Here is a 15036-nt window from a genome sequence, read left to right as displayed (position 1 = left end):
CACACCCTTGCTAACAAATCCACCTTTACACATCATATCCTCAATGGAACACAAATAACTGTTGCAGTATTAACTCAAATGTCAATCACACACTGATATATGCATTTTATCAATTAAAACTGTTATAGCTAAGCAGTGTTCACAATCTCACTACTTTTTTAAACACTCTTCATTTCATGCAATAGCAGAGAACCATGCATGACATTTCTTGTTAAATGATATACAAAAATAAAGTGCTTAATGTTAAAATGACAGTTCTGTTTACTTCTAATAAATTCTGTATTCACATGAAATTTATTAATTTAGCAATTTTTTTTTTTTAAATACCTCCCCTTTATGGCTCACAGCAGTGTTGCATTGGTAATAAACATGGCATACCAGTATGAATGCTATTTGTTCATTCTAAGCTGAAATGATAGACTCTTGTCATAATAGCATATTATTATTATCATCATCATCATCAGAGACCTCCAGGAAGTCAAGCACTTATTGAGGGAGGCGATACATCACCAATACCAGTTGTCGTATCCTTTCTCTTAAACTCATTGCACCAGATAGATCCATCTTCAGCAGGCAAAGTGTTCCAATCACTCAATACTTTGTGAGGGGGGAAAAATATTAATTTACTTCTCATGCCTTTCTTAACTGTTGACATTCCATGAATGCCTCCTTGTCTTCTCCCAACCTTCCATTAAAAAAAAAAAAAAATCCAATATGGTATCAACACTGTTCAGAAGTTTAGTCCTTGATCATATCATCCCTCTGTCTGTTGTTTATCTGGTGTTTGCAATCCACATACTCTCAACTAGTCCTCATAATCTATCTTCCAATTCCCTAAATCATCCTCTTTGCACAATCTTCACAGCTTCCTCATCCTTCAGAACCAGGAGAACAAATCTGTGTACAGTAGTCCAGATATGTAGATATCAAGTCCTTGTAAAGATGAAAAATTACTTCAAATAGTTTGCTATGTCACCTCTGAACTTCAGCCTGCTTCATCTTAATTCTGAGATCCTTAGCCTTCCAAGCAAAATCCCACCAATATTGGTGGGATTATAGTGAATGAACTGTGTTGAAGCAAACTTTGACATGTAAAAATAAGGAAGTCATTTTGCCTCTTTACAAGGACTTGATATCTACATATCTGGACTACTGTACACAGATTTGTTCCATAATCCGCTATATTCCATAATCCGCTATAATCTTTGTAACTCTTCTTTGCATCCTTTCCACAGCTTCTTTATCTCCTTGTAATTTATAAGACCACACCTGGATTATTATGTGCAGATTTGGTCTCCCAGATTACAAGGAGATAAAGAAGCTGTGGAAAGGATGCAAAGAAGAGTTACAAAGATTATAGCGGATTATGGGATTTAGATTATGAGAACAGATTGCGAGTATATGGATTATGGACTGAATATCAGGAGAAAGAAGGGTGATATGACAGAGGTCTATAAAAGTTTGAATGGGTATTATAGGATAGCATCTGATGAAATTTTTTGTTATATGGAAGGTGGGGAGAGAACACGGAGGCATCCATGGAAGTTAAGTTTGTTCACAGTCAAGAAAGGAGTAAGAGATAGGTTTTTCTCTCAGAGAGCAGTAAGTAAGTGGAATATTGCCTTTAGGGATAATGAGTGCATCTAGTGTGAATGAATTTAAGGGAAGGTATGACAGCTGGTTTGGATGATTTATAGCCTCCCTCGATGAGTCCTTGACTTCCTAGAGGTCTTAGATACTACTACTACTAATAATAATAATAGTGGGAATATAAAAGTGATGCTACATAGCACATGGAAATAGCAGTGTTGCATGTGGCATATAGTAAGTCTTTTGATTTTAAAAAATATTAGTAATTATTATTGGTATTATTTTACTTACTTTAGACTTGAAAGTTTATTTTTCACTTGGTTAGAGTATAATAAATTTAGTTTAATCCTTTATCCAAGTGTGAGCAAACAAAGTTTGCGCCTGAAAGTATCTTCAGGACTGGGTTAAGGTGGTACAACATCAGGGCAACTCGTTGCAAAGGTGGAGCAAGCTACCAACACGCCTATCTCAGTATCTCCTATAATGCAAAACACATCTCCTTGCAGATATGTCTAATGTTATGCATTAAGGGAAGGGCCACTACCCAGACTAGTTTCAACCTTTATTGAAGTCTCTTCAGTGGGAGCCAGGCCCAAGTGGAGAGATCAGGCAGAAGCATTAGCAAGTCATCTCCACCTATAGGAATTGCCAATTGGTGTGCCACCCTTTTTTAATAATTTACTCTGGGGAAAAAAAAAAAAAAGGTGGCACACCAATTGGCAATTCTTATAGGTGGAGATGACTTGCTAATGCTTCTGCCTGATATCTCCACTTGGGCCTGGCTCCCACTGAAGAGACCTCAATAAAGGTTGAAACTGTCTGGGTAGTGGCCCTTCCCTTAATGCATAACATTAGACATATCCGCAAGGAGATGTGTTTTGCATTATAGGAGATACTGAGATAGGAGTGTTGGTATCTTGCTCCACCTTTGCAACGAGTTGTCCTGGTGTTGTACCACCTTAACCCAGTCCTGAAGATACTTTCAGGTGCAAACTTTGTTTGCTCACACTTGGATAAAGGATTAAACTAAATTTATTATACTCTAACCAAGTGAAAAATAAACTTTCAACATCTTTCTCTAAATCCAGAGTAAATTATTAAAAAAGGGTGGCACACCAATTGGCAATTCCTATAGGTGGAGATGACTTGCTAATGCTTCTGCCTGATATCTCCACTTGGGCCTGGCCCCCACTGAAGAGACCTCATGAAACTGGTCTGGGTAGTGGCCCTTCCCTTAATGCATAACATTAGATAGACATATCCGCAAGGAGATGTGTTTTGCATTATAGGAGATACTGAGATAGGAGTGTTGGTAGCTTGCTCCACCTTTGCAATGAGTTGCCCTGGTGTTGTACCACCTTAACCCAGTCCTGAAGATACTTTCAGGCGCAAACTTTGTTTGCTCACACTTGGGTAAAGGATTAAACTAAATTTATTATACTTACTTTAAACTGTTTAGTTGAGTGTAATTTGTGAAATTTAATACACAGTATCATTTAAAAAAAGCATTTTACATGGCACCAGTGCATATGAGAAAAATGGTAGTCCAGGCTTCCCGAATCACTGAGTTTAACATGAAGAATTTTGTTCAAAGTACTCATTGTCAAGAATGAATGGTTTGTGGTATGAAAATGAGAATGGAGAGAGGTCATGTTGGAAATGTTTCATGTGCAAGTATATGAAGTGAGTGATGGTGTACAGAATGTGAATGAGAGTAAGAACGAAGTGACTGAAGGTAATGTGGATGATGAGGTGACAGTGAGGAGAGAAACATCATGTCTGAGCAAAGTCCTCCACAGGACAATATGTAAGCTTGAGTGACTGAAGAAATGATTGCATATGGCAACAGGAGAGAATGAATGAAAGAGTGGATAGGGAAAGTATACAAATGAGCAAGAAACTGGAAGTAAGTAGAAGATAGCATATGGAGTGATGATAAGATTTGTACTTAATGAGAATGTAATGAGAGCATCTTTCTGAGGTGCAAAGATCAAGGATGTTAGTTTGCAGAGGGAAAAGATGAAAGCAGGTGATTTGAAAAGTGAGAAATGTGCAGTGAGAAGAGATATGAACGAGTTGCTGATAAAAGCAAAGAAGAGTGAGAAAGCAAACTTCTGCCTTGGTATGACAGGACTGAACTGAGAGGGCCATAACTGCTAATGAGTCAATGGGAAGATTATGCAGAAGGAATGGTGTGCAATTTATAGATGAATGGAGTGAATCAGAAGATTAGCATAATGAGTACAGGCTGAGCAATTATTATGGGGAATTCGACTATGTGGACATACACTGGAGGGAGGAAATGGCACATGGCAAGAGGGAAATGGAATTTATACAGTTACTATGGGATAATTAAATGAAAAGAGCATCAGAAGATGTATCCATAACCACAACAGACACTTTGCTAACATTGGGCAAAGCTAACATGCAATCATGTTTTGGGAGGCTGCTAAACATGTGGAATTTTCGTTAAAGAAAGGGTTTATATGCAAGTACAAAACTGGTGATTATACAAACTTAGGAAGCAGCTTGCAAGAGTGTCATGGCTTAAGAAACTCTAAGGAGAGAATGTCACTAGTACATGGGGAAGTGGTCAGGGACTGTTTGAGAGAAGCAGTGTTAGACTGAGTACTAGGATCAGGAGAATAAGCCAAGTGAGGATTAAGTGGATGAGTAGCAATATAAAGCAGGCAATACAAAAAAAAAAAAAAAAAAAAACACTGTGGAGAGAATATAAAGAAAAAGATGATCAGCATGTTTATGAGCAGTACAAAGTACAGGCAAGAAGAAGATTAGTATGATAAGAAAGGATTAATACAGATTCTGCAAGAAAATTAGCTAAGCAGGCCAAAGTAAATCTAAATGAGTTTTTTTTTTTTTTTTTTGCTATGTAGTGAGTAATCAGCACTGATAGTAGGAAGGCGATAGAAGCAGAAGAAATATTTGAGTTACTAAGTGATCACTTTGCAAAAGTGTGTCAACTATAAATCTCCACCTGTGTTATCCAGGTAGAGATTTATAGTTGCTGATGTGAGAATCAAGGTAGATGAACTAGAGGTGCTCAGCATATTGAAAAAATATCAATGCAAATACAGCAGTGGGACTGGATGACATGTTGGCATGTGTGCTATGGGAACATACAAGAGAAGTGGCAATGACTCTGACAAAGTTGTTTAATCTCTAAGTCTGACATTTAATCTTCAAGTATGATACTATAAGGGGAAGCATGACTTTGTAAAAGGTAAGTCCTTCCTTAGTAATTTACTTTCATCTTATAATAAAGTTATAGTAACCAGCCTGGTTGGCCGAGTGGTTAGTGTATCTGCTCTCCAGCCAAGAGGCTGCAGGTTCGAATCCTGCCGTGGGCATGGATGTTTGTGATTGTCCTACAAACTTTGTGTGGAAAGGGAATCTGCGACCCTACCACTTATTCTAGCAGAAGACATCACTGCCAAAACCATGTGAGGTACAGAAGTGACCATACGGCATCTACAGACGTCAAATGTGAAAAATTTTTTTATAATAAAGTGACAGCACAATTGGATAAGGGAAATGGTTCTACCATGATATTGCAAGCACATTTGGCAGAATACTGCACAGAAAACTATTAAATAAGTTGGAACAAATAGGAACAGATATGATGCTTGCAGTATGGATAGGGGTGGTTGGTGTATACATGTACACACACACACCAGACAATAGCATATAGTAGAATGGAATCTAGGAGAATGAGGATGACTAGTTAGGTGCCTCAAGGCTCTCTAGTATGGCCACCACTCTTTTATGTACATTAATGATATAGAGAATGATTTAAGGAAGAGATATTCAGTTGTTTGCTAATGAACATAACTGGGGAGGGTAATAGTTGAGAAGGGTGATGTAGATATGCAGGATGGTATAAATAAATTACCATTGTGGGCAAAGGATAATGGTTGTCAAATGTAAGGTTTAGCATTTTGGGATGAAAAGATTACATACTGAGTATCACATTGATGGTACTGGATTGCAGGAAATTGATGAAGCTAGGGATTTGAGAATAATGGAGGATAGCAAGTTAAAGTTCAGAGGGCATATTACAAAAGTTGGTAAAAATAGCCCAAAAGATTACTTGAATATTGAAAATCACATTAACAAGTAAATATAGGGAGTATTACTGTTTATAAAGCTGTTTCTATCCCTCGTCACCTGGGACAGAAACCCAGATGAAGAGGATTCAGAGAATGAATGACCAAGTTTGTGTCTGGTCTATGGAATGTTCCCTGTGAGAATAGATTGAATGTGTGTGCCCTTGCAAAGTTTAGTTGAAAAGGTGAAAAGAGGAGGACATGCTGGAAACTTATAAGTTGATAAAGGGATTCTATAAGACCGACACAACAGAAAAAATTTTTTTTTCTCTCTGTTTGTCAATACATGACAAACAGAGAGAAAGAATTAGGGATCATCCCTGGAAGTTTTGTAACAGTGTGGTTGGTAAGGATGTGCAGACTAGATTTGTTTTTGCTTCAGGAGTGGTGAATATATGTAATGAATTGCCAAAAGTAGCTGTGAGTGCCCAGACAGTGAATGTGTTTAAGAAAAGATGTAACAGGTATTATGTACAGGGTGTTCGGGATAAATTTGACAGTTTCGTAAGGAAAAAGAAAATCTTCTTTGTATCTATTAAATTTAATGAATTGACAAAAAAACATTACAGGCAGAGTTAATTACAATACTATCAACAAGATTTACTCAAAATAACCACCATTAGCATCGATCACAGCTTCAATTCTGCTTCGGAACCTCGAACAAGCTGATGCTACAGTCTCCCTGGGAAGGGCCGCAAAAACTGTTTTAATTTTATCCATTAACTGGGCTTTTGTATTACTGGAAGTGCGATTGGTGTCTTTTTCAACTGCGCCCCATACAAAATAATCCATGGGGTTAAGGTCTGGGGAGTTTGGAGGCCAAACATTTGGACTGGTGAAGTCGTAGAAATTTTCAGACAACCATTTTTGACTTTTCCCAGAGGTGTGGCAAGGGGCCGAATCCTGCTGCCATACATACGGCCTACCATTGGCTACCCTTGTTATCCAGGGCTTGACTACAGTTAGCAACTCCACGAACAAAGCCCGAATTCCAATGCCAGGGTTCTTCAACACCTGTTCCTGCAGATTTGCGAGGAATTCTGCTGTACGAACGCAATCAGATCGTCTGCTAGGGATCTTTCTTCTTGCTACATCCTCGTAGTCACCATTGCAAGTCTCTAGTTCATGCCTGATTGTTTTTACTGTATTCAGGGAGCATTGGGCAGCAGTCGTAATATCCTTATTTTGATGGCGGGCACGAATCATCATGATACAAGTTATTCTCTTCCATGATTCAGGTGGGTTCCAGCTATCCATCCTTTCTGACATCTTGTATGTGAATGAAGAAGGGTCCAAACTTTTAAATGAAGAGAAGTGTGTGTTAATACATGTAACTTACGGAAAAATATAATTAATTATAAATATGTCAAATTTATCCCGAACACCCTGTATATAAAGGTTAGTGCAGGTCTCTCAAAATGAGCCTTCTGACTCCATGGATAACCACAGAATAATAATAATATTAATAACAGCAACAAACCACTGGAAATTTCATCACACCAAAGTGCATAATTTTGCACATACTAACAATGGTTTATTTTTCCATATAGTTCCATTCAAGTCATTCCATAGGTGCTGCATATCAGTAGTATTCCCCGATTTCCCTACTTAACTTTACATTGTCATCAACAATCTTAAAATCTTCTATCAGGTCTTTCCCAATAACATTAAATGTACTGATTGAGCAACAATGGTTCAAGGATTGATCCATGGGAAACATCAATGATCACTTTAAATTTGGCAGATTCATACCCCACATATATCACTCTTTCTAATTGCAAATTGCTCAGGAATGATCTTCCTTTAATAAACTCATGCTGTTTCATGCAAATTATAACTTATGCTTCAATTTCTGTATGCAAGTTCCTGCACCATCCTTGCACAATGGGACTATCAGACATGCTCTTTTTTTTTAGGTGATCTTTCCTGATCTGAAACTCAAATTATGCAATCCAGATCAATGCAACCCTAACTTTTTCAGCTCAAAATTTCTATAGCATATGTGCTAATATGCCATCTATCCCTTTTGCCAAATTCTTTTCCGAATTATACAGCAATTCTAAACCCTCCTTCTCATGTAACCTTATGTCTTTATGCGATGTAGAGATAGCACTGATACCAGGATGCATGCACCAGTTTGATAGATCTTAGTGAAGCACATGCTCATTATTTGAACATATGGGATCATGTAACTTTGCATTTAGAAGTCAGATCTCTTGTGATTATCTTTGCACAGTATTTATACTCTTGCATGGGTAGGAAATTGCACCTAGTCGACTATGAAAGTGTTTAGTAAGATGTATGCCAGCTCTTCCCCAAAATCATGCACTATCTTCAGACTAAAATAGAAGAGGTTAACTGTGCAGTAGATCTATAACATTGTAAATAAAAAAAAAAAAAAAAAAAAAAAAACCCTCTGCTCTTCACTCCCCTGATACCAACAATTTTACTCTGGGGATGATTTCTTGCATGAACATTTATCCATGTTCTTGCAGGATATGGATAAATTTCACTTATGTCTCACCCTACAATATCCCTGTGTGTCTCTGTCATGTTCCTCACCCCCTTTTTTTTTTAGGAACACTCAGAAACTTACGACAAAGTGCAGCTGACAGTTTCCAATTTTCAAGAGAATTTACCACAGATGAAATAACTGAAGCCTTAAAGAAGGTGAAAATTGCAAAGCATCAGCCTGAATTCTTGGCTAACTGTGGGAAAAAATGCTCATCAATGGCTAACAAGATTCTTTTCTCACATTTTAAGGATGGGAAACCTTTCAACAGCCTTTAAGAGAATCAAAATAATAGCCATATTAAAACCCAGCAAGCCTCAAGATCAAGCAGAGAGCTATCGTCAATTGTGCTCCTCAACAGAATTGGGCCAAAAATATCTGAAGTTATCCCTATTGAGCAAGCAGGCTTTAGGACTCCATGAAGTTGTAAGGACCAAGACTAAGCCTTACTACCAATATAGAAGCAAGTTTTCAGAGATGTTTCAAAACTTCTGTTGTGTTTGTTGACCTTACTGCTGCATATGACATCATATGGAAAGAGGGGGGGGGGGACTTGTTATACAAGTTGATACAGTCATACCATGCCAATCTATCATACAACTTATTGGTAACATGCTTTCTGACAGGTTCTTTCATGTGGTACTGGGAAACAAAATGAGCAAACTGAGAAAGCTGAACAATGGGCTCCCACAGGGCTAAGTATTAGCACTAATCTTATTCAACTTATATACATCTGATCTACCGACAACTAGGTCAAAAAAATTTGCTTATGCTGATGATATAGCCCTCGCCACCCAACACAAGAGCATCGAAGTAACTGAAGATATTCTCACAAATGACCTTAGAATCATTGGGGAATACTTTCATAAATGGAGACTAACACCAAACCTCAATAAGACCAAGGTTAGCTCTTTTCACCTAAACACCAAATTGGCAAATAGGAAACTTCAAGTCAGCTTTAACAACACAATGCTGCAGCACCAAGAGTTTCCTAAATATCTGGGTGTTACCTTGGATACAAAACTACTTTTCAAAAGACATCTGGAGAATCTCTCTTTAAAGATCAGAATCTGTAATAACGTCATACAAAAACTGTGTGGTTCTACATGGGGTTCTACCTGCTATTACACTGCGATACTCCACGTTGGCCTTAGTCTACTCTGCAGCAAAATATTGTTCACCAGTATAGCTAAACAGCCTTCATATCAAGAAAATCGACATGCAAATAAATGCAGCAATGAGGACAATAACAGGCTGTGTCAAATCCATTCCCCTCTACTGGCTTCCAACTCTGAGCAATACTGCACCACTGAACCTGCACAGACAAGATGCTCTAGTAAAAGAGTACAAAAAATTAAACAGCAATCCCCTGTTACCAATACATGAAGACCACCAATATATAAATATGAATCGCCTTAAATCCCGACAGCCTCCACTAATATTGGCTGAAGAACTAACAAACAGCAATTTCAATGTTAATTCGAAATGGCTAGAAACTTGGAAAGAAAAATCACCAGAGTTAAACAAGTATATCCTTCCCAACCAAAACCCGAAAGGGTTTTGGTTGGGAAGGATATACTTGTTTAAGTCTGGTGACACAACTTGGGAAGGATATATTGAGCTTCCATGTCACCTATGGAAAAGCCTAAATAGGATATGTACAGGACAGGGTATCTGTGCAGACAGCTTACAGAAGATCACCTACACCCCAATGTGACTGTGGGGCCATAAACCAAACCATCTGGCACATTGTGGAGGACTGCAGCATATGAGCCTACCCTGGTGACCTGAGAGACTTTTTTTTTTTGAGGCAGATCCTTCAGCTCTTGATTGGCTATCCAAACTAGACTTAAAATTTTAGTGACTTTTTTTTTACCTGATATTTGTATATGTGCATTATTTGTCTCATTTTTAATTGTCTGCACAAATATGTATTTATATATTCTGATGTCGTGTCTTTATTATGCCATACACTAAATAAATAAATATCCCCAGCCCTCCTTTTTTTCAGCTGCCAGACTTTCCATTTTAATCATTTAATCAATCCTTGGTCAACATTTCCAGATTCCTAATATGATCATAAATTATCTGCACAAAATCTTCTCCACCAGATCTACATTATCCTCTCCCCCATCATGAAGATAAACCTAAAATTTTTCTCTTTTGCTATCTTTTATCTTTCTTGGCAAGTAGAATTGGAATCATATAATACTATCTGTTTTTAATGAAAGAGTGTGAGTAGAAATGCAACTGCACAAGAATAAATTATGATTTGATTTTTATCCCTGCATGATATGATGATTTATGTTGCTTTAAAATAAATAGATAAGTGTAGTATTAGATAATTGCCTCCAATGCAGGCTATTGTTAATCTTTTCTGAAACTCAACTACAATTTGTAAATTTTTTTACTGATATTTTACATTTTAATTATGTTAATTTTTAATAATTATGCTATCAGTTTGTGGCATCTTAAATAAAGTTTACAGTTATTCCTTCAAAATAATTCCCACTATTTTTTTATACTCCCATATAAAACTTGATTATTTTTGGTCATAACTATTGTAAAGAACAGTTAACATAAAATAAATAAATAAATATTAGCTCTTTATACTTAAGTAAATAAATAAATTTTTATCTTGTAGTTAAATTAATGACATTTGAGACATACCCACTGTATAGCTTCATCACTAACTGATGGGGCATCACAATGAGAAACATCAAGCCAACCATCACTGCTGCTATGCCTCCTTAAACATAAAATTAATAAAAAAAAAAGCAAATCATAGAAATTTATACTACCCAAATGAAATAAATCACATTTAGTTTCAATATATTTTAAGAAATTTAAGATTGGGGCAACTCATATATAAAAGCTAATGACTTCACATCACTTGCCTTACTATTCCATAATGCTGCTAATTATGGGAAAGGTCACTAGCCAGACCAAGAGGTGATACTAAACGCAAGACGTTGCTGACTATAAGGGCGAAGCAAAATGCTTTTTTATTCCCTGCTATCTGATAAGGATTACTGTGTGAGGAAAAGTTTATGAGCTAAGAGCTCTGCCTGAGTGGGTGCGATTCAGAGATCTTCATTTGGAAGTAGGATGGCCTTCGGTCTCCTATATTTTGAGAAGTCTGTTTCATCATAATTTTCTGCTTGTTGCACTAATTCATTTGGATGTGAAGAGGACACTGAGAAGAACTTCACTGCTGAAGACTGCAGGAAAGAATAGATGTAGGGGATATTTGTATCCCGGTGAAGTTGGACATTTCTGACGTACCATGGTGCGTTTAATATCATGCAGAGACATTTGTTTTGCACTTTCTGTAGTTTGAGGATATTTGTACTTGAGGTGTGACTCCAGGCTGGGGATGCGTAAGTGATAATGGGTCGAATCATCAGTTGATAAAGGAGCAGTTTTATTTTGGTATCCAGCTTGCTATTCCTATTGATAAGAGGGTAAAGCTGTGCAATGACTCTTGATGCTTTTGAACATGAGGCTTTTATATGTGAACTGAAAGTTAGTTTTCTGTCCAGCAGTACACCCAGATATTTGGCTTCTGCTTTCCAGGGAATCTTGGTATTAAATAGGAAGATATCATCTTTGGGGAGTATTGAGTTTTTAGTGAAGAGCATGGCAATACCCTTCTGAGGGTTTACTTGCAGTCTCCATTCCGAGAACCAGTGCTCTAATCTCTGCAGATTTTCTTGCAGTTTCTTGGTGACAAGGTGAGGTTTAATAGATCTGGCTAGTATAGCTGTGTCGTCTGCGTATAGGGCAATGATGGATGACATTGGATTGTGCGGAATGTCCGCCATGTAAATCGTGAAAAGTATCGGTGCCAGAAGGGACCCTTGAGGAACTCCTGCCAAGATGCGTCGTTGGGTAGATAATATATCATTTAGTTTGACTTGTATTCGTCTGTCACTAAGAAATGACTTTATAATTTGAACTAGATCTGATGGAATGCCAGCTAAAATCAACTTGTATAGTAGTCCAAAGTGCCATAACTTGTCAAACGCCTTCTCTAAATCAAGAAAAACTGCCCCGGTGTATTGATGCCAATTATAACTTGTGATAATGAATTCTATTAGTCTGTGAATTTGTTGGGTGGTGCTGTGAAATTGGCGAAAACCAAACTGTTCTGAAGGAAGGATGTTTAATTTTTTTACTGAAAGTTGAATTCTGGAAAGGATAGCTTTTTCTGCTATTTTGCCCAGATTAGATATCAGACTTATGGGACGATAACTTTGAGGCTGCTGAGGATCCTTGCCTGGTTTGTATATAGGAACTACGTCTGCCAACTTCCATGCAGAGGGGAAGTACTTAAACCTGAACATAGCATTTATTATTGTTGCGAGATATACGATGGCCTTTCGGGGTAGCAGTTTAATAACTTTGTTGGAGATGCCGTCAGGCCCTGGAGCTTTTTTATTCTTTAAATTCTTTATAATGTCATAAATTTCAGCTGGGGAAATAGGTGTGAGTTGGCTAGTACAGGTATCAGGCCGTTTTAACACGTGTCTGACGTGGCGGTGGACTTTGTGAATATGATTGAAATTTAGATTATTGTATGAAGGGCTACACTGTTTTTCTAATTTTTTAGCTATAGTTTCGGCTTTTTCTGCATCTGTGTAAACAATGTTCAGGTCAGATTTGAGAGGAGGAAGAGATTTATTTTTGTTTTTGATGTTTCTCATGAACTTCCAAACGGATTGATCACCAGGTGATATGGAGGCTAATTTATCTTCCCATAGTTTGTTTCTATGGATTTTAAGTGCATCTCTCACTACACTGTTCATTTTGTTGAGATATTTCTTGTCTTGGGGTGCTCTGGTGTTGTGGTATCTTTTTCTTGCTTTATTTTTCTCCCTGATTAAGTTCATTATGTCATCTGGTAGTCGTTTAGGCTTGAAAGCAACTGAATTTGAGGTGATAGATGCTATGGCTGTGTTGATTTGATCAGTAAGTTTATTGACTGCAGAATCAATTTCTTCCTTGGAATTAATATGAGGGATGGGATCAATGTAGTTTGGAAGCATTTTGGATAGTTTTTCCCAGGGAATGAAGGTATGAGGCGAATGGGGAAGATCCCTCTGATAACCCAGTTGGAGCAGAATAGGATTGTGGTCTGATGATAACTCATTCAATGATTCCAGGGAGTACTGTAGGTTAACATTCTGAAGGACAGCTATATCCAAGACGTCGGATGAGCCAGTAGGACTGTGGTGAGTTGGCACTGAGGGACCAGCCACAGTTGCGCAATTTGAGCTTGTGTAGCTATAGAGGATGCGGCCATTCCTATTTATAGACCTACTGCTCCAGGCATGATGTTTTGCGTTAAAATCTCCTGCAATAATAACCGGCAGTTTAATGCCGAGGATAGCATCCAGATCTGTGGTCAGCAATGTTTTTGATGGTGGGTTATAAGCAGAATATATTTTTATGTTTCCGATAGAGTTTGTGATGACATTGATACCTGTAAGTTCGAGATTGGTGGTTGTAGGAATGGCTACAGAATGATGATTGATGTGATTTTTGATGAGGATGGCTGTGCCACCACCTCTGTAATCCAGTCTATCATTCCTGTAGAGCTGATATCCTTTGACTTTAGGATTGTCAGCAGGTCTCAGGTGAGTTTCATTAATTAATAATATATACGGATTATATCTGTCATTGAATTCCTGTACTTCTAGTATTTTATTTTTAAGGCCGTTGGCATTCCATGAGATAATCATTAGAGAATCTGGGGTAAATTTTTTCCTATGCATTGGAGAGTGCAGATAAAATGAGCTGTGTTTGCTGCAAGAAACTTTTTGTAGTGCTCAGTGATGGATTTGCGTTACTGAAATCCTGTAACATATTTACAAGAGAAGAGGTGATGATGGCTGTTATATTTGAATGTGGATTTGTCATATTCTGGTCATGGATTGCTTTTTTGGGGCGGGCCACATCAGCATATGTTCTTGTTTGGTGTTGAAGATTTATTTTCTTAGGGGGCTCAGTTGATGGTGGGTGAACACCTGTCATCTTGTTCAAGCTAATAGGAGCCTGATGAACTTGGGCTTCTGGGGCTTTCGTTTCTGGCAGTGAGCTAGACTGACTGATTAACTCAGTTTGTCTGTTTTTTGGGTGGCATATACATCCTCTGTAATTTGCAGGGTGGGGGCCACCACAATTAGCACACTTAGCCGGGGTGGTTTTTGGCTTGGAGCAGGTATATGTGGGGTGGGTGTCACCACATTTCAGACATCTGTATTGGGCTTTGCACAACTTCTGGGCATGACCAAATTTTTGGCATCTATGGCATTGCCCAGAAGAGGCCCTCTTCCTAAGTGGCTCTGGTGAGATCTTGAGCCCACAGATTGTCTTCAAATTGTAAATATCTTTATAGATGTTGTGTATTTCTACCAATACTAGAGGCATAGGGGTCTTGTTAGATCTGTACATTCTACTGACTTTGATGGGAGGCAGATCTTGCATGTTGAGGTCAGCAGCTATTTCAGCTGTTTCAATGTCTTCAGATACTCCTCGGAGTACCACTTTAAGATTTTTCTCCGAGGTAAGTGTGAAGGTATGGTATTGTATACCTCTTGTGTCCAACTCCTTGGTTAGATTTCTATAGTCAGACACTGTAGTGGGCTGAATTTTGATGCCCTCCTCTATGTTCTTGGCAGTGGAGTAATTTATTTGCAGGTTGGCCATGGTGGTTCTTAGGGCTGTCCATCTCTGTTTTTCCCTAAGAATGACTGGAGGCACCTTTTCATTGGTGGAGGCAGAGGAATCTATGTTGGGGGCATCTTC

The 15036-nt window shown here is 38.0% G+C and overlaps 1 protein-coding gene across 3 annotated transcripts in view; it reads right to left on the bottom strand.

Moving 5' to 3' along the window:
* The window catches only part of LOC150109806 (uncharacterized), a 124045-nt gene that overhangs the window by 21852 nt on the left and 87157 nt on the right, over nucleotides 1-15036 (bottom strand). For 2 of the 3 annotated variants that reach the window (XM_090412600.1, XM_090412687.1), the window contains exon 6: nucleotides 10897-10975. The exons of the other annotated variant lie outside the window; for it this stretch is intronic. In XM_090412600.1, coding sequence (XP_090268726.1) covers nucleotides 10897-10975 — 79 coding nt within the window. The remainder of the gene's footprint in view (nucleotides 1-10896; nucleotides 10976-15036) is intronic. 3 annotated transcript variants of the gene reach the window in all.

The sequence above is a fragment of the Typopeltis vanoorti genome, chromosome 1 (assembly GCF_054136105.1).
Source record: "Typopeltis vanoorti isolate ZY-2024b chromosome 1, IOZ_Tvanoo_1.0, whole genome shotgun sequence".
NCBI classification, from domain to species: Eukaryota; Metazoa; Arthropoda; class Arachnida; order Uropygi; family Thelyphonidae; genus Typopeltis; species Typopeltis vanoorti.
This window is presented reverse-complemented; position numbering and strand designations above follow the sequence as displayed.